The sequence below is a fragment of the Schistocerca cancellata genome, chromosome 6, assembly GCF_023864275.1.
Source record: "Schistocerca cancellata isolate TAMUIC-IGC-003103 chromosome 6, iqSchCanc2.1, whole genome shotgun sequence".
Taxonomy (NCBI): Eukaryota; Metazoa; Arthropoda; class Insecta; order Orthoptera; family Acrididae; genus Schistocerca; species Schistocerca cancellata.
The window spans coordinates 643,864,812-643,877,056 of NC_064631.1; the positions used below are offsets into that span (position 1 = coordinate 643,864,812).

The following is a 12,245-nucleotide window of genomic DNA, read 5'->3' on the forward strand; positions in this document are numbered from 1 at the left end:
TTAAAACAAATTTCACTTTTTTGTACGAAATTGATGTGTTACGTTTTTCGTGTCGGTCAGTCTAGCACGAATAACTGCTCGTTATATTTCGCTGCGTGTCGCATCCACTGGTTAATCACTTACCTCCCCATGATGTTCGACCGGTGATGTCCAAATCCCTTTTCAATCAGCCTGCGGACCACTGAACCTGCCAACAAACAAAGATAACATATTTCTAATTAAATAATTCATTAAAGCGTCACAGTTTACTATATTAATGATTTTGAGATTATGTCTTCTCTTGGGTAACTAAATAAATGCAGTTTTAGTTTTGCTATATAATTTAAGCCTTAGTCTAATGAGACTTCTTCAGTGACGAATACACACACATTTTCTCTTACATGTAAATATAGCGCCAGCTCGGTGCTGCTTGTGATGTACAATGCGATGGCTTTATACTGTTACAAGTTAGGAAAAGCGACCTTTCAACCTTCTTTTCTGACGTCCAGCACGACTATCCTATATTCGTTCAGAGCAGAATGCAGCAATTCCCGCCTGGTTAGGAACCTATCGCCGTTGAGACAAGCTCTGAAACTCGTCTCCGGCCTTGTCGGTTAGGACGACACATTTATACGACCATTGTCCTTGCGCCGTGTTACGTGGCTGCAAGTGGTACGCCGCTGCCTGCAGATAGGTTGGACACTCAGCGCTGCTACAGCAACAAATCGGGCACTTCACTCACTTATTTGATTATATGCATGCGAGGACACAACGCATTCATGTAACTGATTCGCCACGATGGGCTATAAATCCACCACCTTCAATGCTAGTGCGCAATCACGTTCGACCTCCTGCGGGAATGTCAAAGTAGCAAACAAGGTGGATGTGGACGGGGACGGCGGATAGGCGGCTCTGGGTGGGGATGCTGATCGGCCGGCCGTGGCGCGTACCGAGACAGGCCGCGCAGTTGACGTAACTGATGAGATTCCAATTCGGTTTTACAGAGAGTACTCTACTGCACTGGCTCCTTACTTAGCTTGCATTTATCGCGAATCTCTTGCCCAACGTAAAGTCCCGAGCGAATGGAAAAAAGCGCAGGTGACGCCTGTATATAAGAAGGGTAAAAGGACAGATCCTCAAAATTACAGACCAATATCCTTAACATCAGTTTGTTGCAGGATTCTCGAACATATTCTCAGTTCGAATATAATGAATTTCCTTGAGACAGAGAAGTTGCTGTCCATGCATCAGCACGACTTTAGAAAGTATCGCTCCTGCGAAACGCAACTCGCCCTTTTTCCACATGATATCTTGCGAACCATAAATGAAGGGTATCAGACGGATGCCACATTACTTGACTTCCGGAAAGCGTTTGACTCGGTGCCCCACTGCAGACTCCTAAGGTATGAGCATATGGGATTCGTTCCCAAGTATGTGAGTGGCTCGAAGACTTCTTAAGTAGTAAGACTTCTTAAGTAGTAGAACGTTGTCCTCGATGGTGAACATTCATCGGAGGTGAGGGTATCATCTGGAGTGCCCCAGGGAAGTGTGGTAGGTCCGCTGTTGTTTTCTATCTATATAAATGATCTTTTAAATAGGGTGGATAGCAAAGTGCGGCTGTTTGCTGATGATGCTGTGGTGTACGGGAAGGTGTCATCGTTGAGTGACTGTAGGAGGATACAAGACAACTTGCACAGTATGTGAGATTGGTGTAAAGAATGGCAGCTAACTCTAAATATAGATAAATGTAAATTAATGCAGACGAATAGGAAAAAGAATCCCGTAATGTTTGAATACTCCATTAGTAGTGTAGTGCTTGACACAGTCACGTAGATTAAATATTTGGGCGTAACATTGCAGAGCGATATGAAGTGGGACAAGCATGTAATGGCAGTTGTGGGGAGGGCGGATAGTCGTCTTCGGTTCGTTGGTAAAGTTTTGGGAAGATGTGGTTCATCTGTAAAGGAGCCCGCATATAAAACACTAATACGACCTATTGTTGTGTACTGCTCGAGCGTTTGGGATCCGTATCAGGTCGGATTGAGAGAGGGCATAGAAGCAATTCAGAGGCGGGCTGCTAGATTTGTTACTGGTAGGTTTGATCATCACGCGAGTGTTATGGAAATGTTTCAGGAACTCGGGTGGGAGTCTCTGGAGGAAAGGTGGTCTTCTTTTCGTGAATCGCTAGTGAGGAAATTTAAAGAACCAGCATTTGAGGCTGACTGCAGTACAATTTTACTGCCGCCAACTTACATTTCGCGGAAAGACCACAAAGATAAGAGAGATTAGGGCTCGTACAGAGGCATATAGGCAGTAATTTTTCCCTTGTTCTGTTTGGGAGTGGAACAGAGAGAGAAGATGCTAGTTGCGGTACGAGGTACCCTCCGCCACGCACCGTATGGTGGATTGCGGAGTATGTATGTAGATGCCTAGTAAGCAGAAGACACCGGGTTCGAATCCCGGTCTAACACAGGTTTTCGCTCGTGGCCGCTGACATCGTGAAGCACCCCTTTCCTTTCCTCCCCCCCCCCCCCACCCAACCTTCAATTTCATTCACGGTGTGGTCATGGACACGTCACAATACGATAGCTTCTTTCTATCTTTCTGTCGCGTCTTCACATAATGCAATCCTACCACAGCAGTTCCATACCATCGACTGGCATATATAGACACCACTTACGTTAGCCCTGTATTGTGACGTGACGGCATGGTACGATTTGTAGCACACCTATCTGCGCTCCTAGGAGTCCATTTTGCTCTTTTAAAGAGGCGACTACGTTTCCTAGTTTATCGTACATCCCTGCGGGGCAGACGAATACCTGACCGTGCCTCCTACACCAGAGTGACACAGCGACAGCGGTCGGCAGACGCAGTCGCCAGATCCTGCCCAATATCGTCGGCCGACGGATTGGGCACAGTGCGTCCGACCTCCTCGGTCAGTTTTTGGCGTGGTCAAGAAAGTCTGACAAGGGGACCCTCCATACTGTGAAACACGGCTTTTGATGCGCTTCAGATATGTTGTAGAGGCACTTACGCTGAGTACCTGGCTAAAAAACCAGATAGCCAGGTACTCAGTGCAAGTGCCTCTACAACATATTTGACGCGCATCAAAAGCCGTGTTTCACAGTATGGAGGGCCCCCTTGTGAGTAAATTCGAATTTGTTTTATGAAGGAGGGTACAAGCTATTTTAACCTCCTCGGGCGTAATGGATGCCAACGCCGCCTCTGTCCTTCGAGAAGAGTTCTGCATCGCGACTTTAGCTATTAAAAGGACGCCGAATGCATGTAAACTAAGGTATATGTGTTTCGAAAAAAGACTGGTGACTACTGTACACTCTTTCCTCTGTTACTGGAATAACCAGACAAGTTTCACAACCATACAAACGAGATGAAAAGAGAAACATGATGATTCGTACTGACAACAAAAAGCGAGACTACAAACTGCACAACTTCAAATAAATTGAGCCAAAGAAGTATGTGGCACTCACACTACATTGACAGTCATTCAGCACGTGCGAAAAAGACAAACACAAATTTTAGAATAAGACCTAAAGCACTGTAGAGTTGAGACGCATACACAACATTTGTAAATCACTCCATTCAACCTCCTCACCACCCTATCGAAATAATAATACTTCGTAGACAGCCCAAAAAAGGGGTCACTACAGCGACCTTAAGTGTAAGATACCAGTACACCACCTACCTCACCCCAAAAAATTATTTTTTGAGGTTGTAATTTATGCCTAAGATTTCCGAGAAAGATTTTTGCCTAGTTATCATTTCCAATAAAGCTGCGACTTCAGTTCTCTGATTCCGAGCTATATCCCGATTACGGTATTTTTCACCCTCAGAATGCCACAAACTACTACTTTCGAAACCTATCAGCTTCTCGGAGTCAATATCTCGTGTGAGAGAGCGTCGGCCGATTCGACTGAAGAAAAACTGACGACGTGAATTCCAGCGGTCGTCGTCCGTAGTCTAGGACGGAGCTGATCCTCGTTGGTACACAAAACGGGTTAGAACACTGTTGCAGAAACAACGAAACAAACACGCCAAATCCCCAAGATTGGCGATCCTTTACAGAAACTCGAAACTTAGCGCGGAATTCAATGCGAGACGCCTATAACAGTTTCCACAACGAAACTTTGTCTCGAAACCTGGCAGAAAGTTCAAAGAAATTCTGGTCGTATGTGAAGTATGTTAGCGGCAAGAAACAATCCATGTCTTCTCTGCGCGATAACAATGGAGATACTATCGAAGACAGTGCTGCCAAACCAGATTTACTAAACACAGCCTTCCGAAATGCTTTCACAAAAGAAGACGAGGTAAATATTTCAGAATTCGAATCGAGAACAGCTCCGAACATGAGTAACGTAGAAGTAAATATCCTCGGAGTAGTGAAGCAACTTAATTCACTTAATAAAAGCAAGTCTTCTGGTCCAGACTGTATACCAATTAGGTTCCTTTCGGAGTATGCTGATGCATTAGCTCCATACTTAACAATCATATACAACCGTTCGCTCGACGAAAGATCCGTACCCAAAGACCGGAAAGTTGCACAGGTCACGCCAATATTCAAGAAAGGTAGTAGGAGTAATCCACTAAATTACAGGCCCATATCGTTAACGTTTATATGCAGCAGGATTTTAGAACATATATTGTGTTCGAACATTATGAATTACCACGAAGGAAACGGTCTATTGACACACAGTCAACATGGGTTTAGAAAACATCGTTCCTGTGAAACACAACTATCTCTTTATTCACATGAAGTGTTGAGTGCTATTGACAAGGGATTTCAGATCGATTCCTTATTTCTGCATTTCCGGAAGGCTTTTGACACTGTACCACACAAGCGGCTCGTAGTAAAATTGCGTCCTTATGGAATATCGTCTCAGTTACGTGATTGGATTTGTGATTTCCTGTCAGAGGGGTCACAGTTCGTACTAATTGACGGAAAGTCATGGAGTAAAACAGAAGTGATTTCTGGCGTTCCCCAAGGTAGTGTTATAGGCCCTTTGCTGTTCCTTATCTATATAAACGATTTTGGAGACAATCGGAGCAGCCGTCTTCGGTTGTTTGCAGATGACGCTGTTGCTTATCGACTAATAAAGTCATCAGAAGATCAAAACAAACTGCAAAACGATTTAGAAAAAAATATCTGAATGGTGCGAAACGTGGCAGTTGACGCTAAATACCGAAAAGCTTGAGGTCATCCACATGAGTGCGAAAAGGAACTTGTTAAACTTCGGTTACACGGTAAATCAGTCAAATCTAAAAGCCGTAAATTCTACTAATCCCTGGGTATTACAATTACGAACAACTTAAATTGGAAAGTAACACATAGAAAATGTTGTGGGGAAGGCTAACTAAAGGCTGCGTTTTATTGGCAGGACACTTAAAAAATGTAACATACCTACTAAGGAGACTGCCTATACTGCTGCGCGGTGTGGGACCCTTACCAGATAGGACTGACGGAGTACATCGAAAAAGTTCAAAGAAAGGCAGCACGTTTTGTATTATCGCGAAATATGGGAGATAGTGTCACAGAAATGATACAGGATTTGGGCTGGACATCATTAAAAGAAAGGCGTTCTTCGTTGCGACGGAATCTTCTCAGGAAATTCCCATCACCAACTTTCTCCTCCGAATGCGAAAATATTTTGTTTTCACCGACCTACATAGGGAGGAACGATCACCACGATAAAATAAGGGAAATCAGAGCTCGTACGGAAAGATATAGGTGTTCATTCTTTCCGCGCGCTATACGAGATTGGAATAATAGAGAACTGTGAAGGTGGTTCGATGAACCCTCTGCCAGGCACTTAAATGTGATTTGCAGAGTATCCATGAAGACGTAGATGAGCGATGAGATGGGCTGCATTGCGATTGCCCACGTGCTGATCTAAAAAGATCGTCCGTCTTCGGCCGATGACCGTCGTTGGCGGAACTCACCGACGTCTATTTGGCGCCACTGTGTCCACAGCCTTGGAGTTCGAGACACCCGAACACAGCGAACCGCAAAGTGAATTCCTAGATGACGGGGTAGATACGTGACAACGCAGCCCATTCTGGTCGGGCGATAAGCGGGCAGCCCGTCGAGCACATTTGCCTATGGAAATGTCGGCGCCACGGCAGCGGCTGCAGCAGACCTGCGAGAGAGAGACGTAGGGGGGAGAGGGTAGGGAGCTGCCCACCCCTGGGGTGTGGCCGGCTGTCGCAGCAGCTGCAGCTCCCGCAGTCAGATGTAAATGTTATCGGGAGGGCGCGTGGCGGCGGCGCCTGCTGCCGGTGAAGGATAGCCCTGCTGTTGCTACCGGTCCAGACCCACACCCAGGGTCAGCCGCAGGAGGGACACGCGCCATATCGGGGCTCTGGCGCGCTCGTTGTAGGCCTGACACCGTGGTAAGGGTGTCTTCGCAAAGTTGAACGGAGTTTTCGCTTCGCCGACGACCGTCATCGTCCGAAGACGGACGATCCTTTTAGATCAGCACGTCAGCGCGCGCGCGCGCGCGTGTGTGTGTGTGTGTGTGTGTGTGTGTGTGTGTGTGTGTGTGTGTGTGTGTGTGTGTGTGTGTAGGAAACCGACCACGTCCTTCTAAAAGGACCCATCACAGGGTTTTTGCAAATACAGCTGTCTAGATTGACAAATTCATCCTCATCTACTAGGACGTTTCGGCTGACGCTATGATCATCAGACAAAAACCTACAACTCGTGATACAAAACTATCAGACGTAACAATATTTAAACATAATCAGGCCATCAGTTCATCGTCAACGAAGCGCTTAAGCATAGCTTTTATTTTAAGGTGTACCCAAACCAAAAGGAGACGACAGCAGTATGCAAAGAAATTTTAGTAACAGAATTATAATTACACTTCATGTTGAACAGTACATCTGTACTTAATTGCGACTGATATTGGTACAGCGATACCAGCGTGTAGGAAGGGAGTGGATGGCTTCAGTGTAGGTGCTTGGGGGGGTCAAGTTTTCCAAGGTGTCCCGCCCTTCTTTGTCACAAGTGAAACTCTGACCTTTCAGAGATTATTTTCAAGGACCGAAGATACGAGACTCACAGGACGCGGTGTACTTGCTGTGACGAGGATGTTCCAGGATTTCCCATCGAAATTTCTGAAGATGCTCAAGGGTTTTATTGGCCGCGCAATCCCGCCTCATAACGCTGACACCACACAGGGATATTGTGCACCGTGCGCAAAACCGCTCTCCGCACACCACTTTCAGCTCGCAATAAACCTGTGAATCATGCCGCCCTCCTCCTGCGCGAAGTAATCGCACAACCGCTTCTTGTGCTGACTGGGAGGAATCCATCATGCAACGAATTACGAAAACAACTCTCCACAAATGAGGAAATGGCTGCGAAGGAGTCAACTCCGCTTATGCAACCGAGAACACGTCCACACTGTCTCTAGGTAAAAACAATCACCCACATACAGCGCCGCTGCACGAAAGGTCTGTTTTCAGCAGTGTATACCTTATATACCTGACACTGAAGATGTTACCATCTTTGCCCCCCCCCCCCCCCCCCCCCCCGTAATCTGGTGATGAGTGAAAGAAATGTTAGGTGACGACTATACACACATTATACGATTGCATAAACTTTACGTATTTAAATAGAGTTACAAAGTACACACTCCTTTTTCTGATGCCCTGTGTCATTTGTAATAATACCAATAACTGTCATTCAGTACAATCAATTACGTTTTACTAGTGTATAAGATGATGCATTATCTTTTCTCCTCCTCAAATGGTGCTTGAAAACAATTTAAATGAGTAAATACTTAATTTGACGGTGTACTGTGACTCACATCAAGAGTAGGCCTAACAAGTTACATTTAGACTATCAATTTGCTTGCGTGCTTGCCTACTTACAAGGGAACCTCCCCATCGCACCCCCCTCAGACTTAGTTATAAGTTGGCACAGAGGATAGGCCTTTAAAAACTGAACACAGATCAATCGAAAAAACAGGAAGAAGTTGTGTGGAACTATGAAAAAAATAAGCAAAATATACAAACTGAGTAGTCCATGTGCAAGATATGCAACATCAAGGACAGAGTAAGCTCAGGAGCGCCGTGGTCCCGTGGTTAGCGTGAGCAGCTGCGGAACGAGAGGTCCTTGTTTCAAATCTACCCTTGAGTGAAAAATTTACTTTCTTTATTTTCGCAAAGTAATGATCTGTCCGTTCGTTCATTGACGTCTCTGTTCACAGTAATAAGTTTATTGTGTGTTTTGCGACCGCACCGAAAACTTTGCGATTATTAGACGAAAGGACGTGCCTCTCCAATGGGAACCGAGATGATTTGATCGCAAGGTCATAGGTCAACCGATTCCTCCACAGGAAAACACGTCTGATATATTCTATACGACGCTGGTGACGGCATGTGCGTCACATGACAAGAATATGTTGTCGACCCACCTAACTTGTACACTTGGCGAATGGGTAAAAAGATTCTTCTACCTTGCCCGATTTAGGTTTTCTTGTGGATGTGATAATCACTCCCAAAAGACGGACAGATAATAATTATCTGAAAATAAAAAATTAAAATTTACACTCGAGGGAAGACTTGAACCAAGGACCTCTCGTTCCGCAGCCGCTCACGCTAACTACGGGACCACGGCACTCCAGAGCTGACACTATGCTAGATGTTGCCTATCCTGCACATGGACCACTCAGTTTGTATATTTTGCTTATTTTTATCATAGTTCCACACAACTTCTTCCTGTTTTCTCGATTGATCTGTGTTCAGTTTTTCAAGGCCTATCCACTGTGCCAACTTATAACTAAATCTGAGGGGGGTCCGATGGGGAGGTTCCCTTGTTAGCATAGTATTTCAGCTATCACGTATTTTTATGCAGTTATACGCATAGCCATGTTAGTTTTGCGACACTGCTTCCTTAGGCCTATCTTCTAAAATGTCTACTTTTATTAGGTATAGAAAATTGGCACTGGATTACATACTTATAAGTTTGTGCATTAAGTTAGTGACTATATGTATATGTGGAAACTGACCCGCCAGGGTAGCCGAGGCCAGTCTGCCTTCGGCAGGGCAACAGAGCGGACGCGTACGTGTTGACTTCGTGCGGCGCGCGAGCTCGCCTTGTTTACATTCTGACGGCCGTTGCTTAAGTGCCGGCTTACCTTGTACGATCCATGGCGAACCGTTACCGTAAATCAACACTCCGATTTACTTTCTGCAACGATTATGCCCGACCCAAAGCACTCGAGGTGGAGCGTTTTCTGCTAGAGGAAGTGAAGATCCCGGCGACCGATATTATCGGCATACATTTGTCCATCGTGAGCAGCACGGTCTATGTGAAAATCATTAACGACGCGGCGTGCGAACGCATACTACGTGAGACCAAACAGGGGCTCCGCTTCTGTCACGCTGATGGTAATGTGGGGGAGGTAACTGTCGACCACGCAGGCTTAGGTATGCGAACGATACGCATTTTCGAATTGCCATTCGAACTTCCAGCTGAGGAAGTCGTCGCGGCACTACGCCCATACGGCACAGTCCACGGCCACACTGCGGAGAAGTGGACACAGTTTCGGACGTATCCTGTCCTAAACGGGGTCCGACAGGTCACCATAGATCTCCGAAGCCACGTCCCGTCCTACTTACAGATCGGCGGATGCCGTGCAATAATTATATACGACGGCCAGCCTCGGACCTGTTCCGGGTGCGGCAAAGAAGGCCACCATAGATCCGAATGCCTACAACGGCGTATTACGCAACTTCCAGCTGCCGAAGAACCACCCACGTCGCAACCTACAGTGCTACCGGTGACCTATGCCGCTGCTCTAGCTTCTCCTACCAGTTTGCCACGTCGCCCGGTCACCACAAACGACGCCACCAACGAGCCCGACCAGACACCGACGGCGAGCGCCTCGGACGACCCGCCGCCTCGGCCGGCCATTGACGCCGCTCCGAAGACGCCGGCGCAACCAGACGCTGACCCTGATCTCGGAAACACGATGGAGATCGACTCGCTCATCGTTCCTACAGCGGCCTTTCTGCCAGACCGACGCGACTCCCTTGTCGTCGGACACGGAGGGTCGCACAAGGAAACAACGTTCCCCGAAACGTCGCACCGTTTCCAGCCAAGAGGAAACGTTACAAGTCGAGGAGGACGTAACCGTCGACCAGCACGAGGCCTCAGAACCCGCTACTGCTGACGAAGACGTAATGAGCGTGGAGACTCCCCTGCGGGCCAGTGGGATAACGTTCCGCTGCGACGCCCACACCCTTGCGCGGACGGCGGAGTGGACCAGCCTCCAGCAATCCGACACCAGGCCTACCGGATAGCAACCATCAACACCAACAACATCCGTTTCAGGGTGAAAATCCGCCTTATGCAGGAGATGTTCTGGGCTTCGGATATTGATTTCGCCCTTCTGCAGGAAGTTCACTTGGCTAGTCTCCCGGATGTCAATGGCTATACCGCCCATGCCTCCGCGAGTGATCCTATGGGCCGCGGGGTGGCCATCTACGTCCGCCACGGGATTTCTGTGACCGATGTCGCCTTCCTTCCATCAGCTCGGGGCATGGCACTCAGTGCCATGGGGACACGCATCATTAATGTCTACGCTCCCTCAGGCACCGACCGACGGCATGAAAGAGCCCAGTTTTATTCCAAGGAAATCGCTCCCCTGTTTTTAGGGCGTTATGACCATTGCCTACTAGGAGGTGATTTTAACTGCGTTCTGCATCCTAAAGATCAGATTCCCCACTATACTACATGCCAGGAGCTACGTATGGTAGTGCGAGACCTCCTGCTTCACGATACCTGGGAAGTACAACACGGCGACATTTCTGGCCATACCTTTCTTACAAGTCATTCCGCAAGCCGACTAGACAGGATATATGTCTCACAAACTCTTAGATCTGCGATACGGGGCGCCGAACGCTGGCTGCTGGCCTTTTCCGACCATTGCGCTTACATCTGCACGGTCCTCCTTCCGCCGCAATCAGTATGGCGCAGCCGTGCGCCATGGAAACCCAATACCTCACACTTGCATGACCTGGCGTGTAGCCAACAAGTCACTGAAACGTGGACAGCCTGTGAACGACGCCTTCCCCGCTACCACTCGACATTATTGACATGGTGGTTGGACTGCGCCAAGCCGGCGATCCGGAGGACACTGATGAGATACGGGAAGGACATGGCCGACTGGCATCGCACCACTGTTGACTTCTATTACGCGATTCTCCGAGATCTGGATGCTCAACCGCCAAACCCGGACAACCAGTTGGAACGGCAAAGAACTAAGGCGAAGATAATTGCGCTGGCACGCCGAAAACTGCAAGGGGTCGTGATACGGACGCGGCGCTACGTTCACGCGGATTTAGAAATTCCATCCATGCATGATATAGTGTCCGACAAACGAAGACGTCGTCGGCAGATCATCAGCACTCTGACCACGCCTCATGGAACGCAGGTGACCACTCAGAATGACATCGTCCACGCATTCGTCGAGCACTACCGTCGTACTTATAGTGATGAAGACGCTGAAACTGCAGCAGACGACTCCATTTTGCATTACGTCACGCGCACCTTCCCCCACACGGAGGCGGATGCTTTGATAGTGGCGGTCACGCTAGACGAAGTCAACAACACAGTCGCCAAGGGTGCAGTCAACAGATCGCCCGGCATTGACGGCTTACCGATTGAGTTTTACCGTACCTTTCGGGACCTCATGGCACCACGGTGGACGACTATGTATCAAGAACTGATGACATCTGACCAAGCAATCCCACCCGCCTTTGCTGAGGCCATCATTATACCAGTCCACAAACCAGCCCGTGGTTCGAGGGTCACGAGTTACACACCGCTCACCCTACTCAATGCCGATTACAAGATTTTCGCGCGCTTACTGGCAATGCGGCTCCGAATTACACTCCCTCATATCCTCTCGCCAGAACAAACGACGCCTGGCGGACAGGTTAACATACAGACTGCCACAGGGGAATGCCGCGACTTAATTGCGATAGCGGCGGCCTGCAGGCTCCGGGCAGCGGTCGTCGCTATAGACTTCGACAGCGCCTTCGATAAAGTGCGTCATCGTTTCCATTTTTCGGTGGCAGCCCGAATGGGCATACCCCCTCCGTTTCTCGACGTCATCCGGCGTCTTTACGACAGTGCCAGTTCACGTGTCCAAGTCAATGGACGTTTAGCAGGGCCGGTACCTATCTGCCGTTCGATACGGCAGGGGTGCCCCCTCTCTACCCTCCTGTATGCCATTGCC

At 48.1% G+C, this 12,245-nt stretch overlaps 1 protein-coding gene across 3 annotated transcripts in view; it reads right to left on the reverse strand.

Moving 5' to 3' along the window:
• LOC126190666 (CD109 antigen) overlaps nucleotides 1-12,245 on the reverse strand; it is an 818,148-nt gene that overhangs the window by 226,243 nt on the left and 579,660 nt on the right. For all 3 annotated transcript variants that reach the window (XM_049931111.1, XM_049931109.1, XM_049931110.1), the window contains one exon: nucleotides 124-187. In XM_049931111.1, coding sequence (XP_049787068.1) covers nucleotides 124-131 — 8 coding nt within the window. In that variant the 5' untranslated portion in view covers nucleotides 132-187. The remainder of the gene's footprint in view (nucleotides 1-123; nucleotides 188-12,245) is intronic.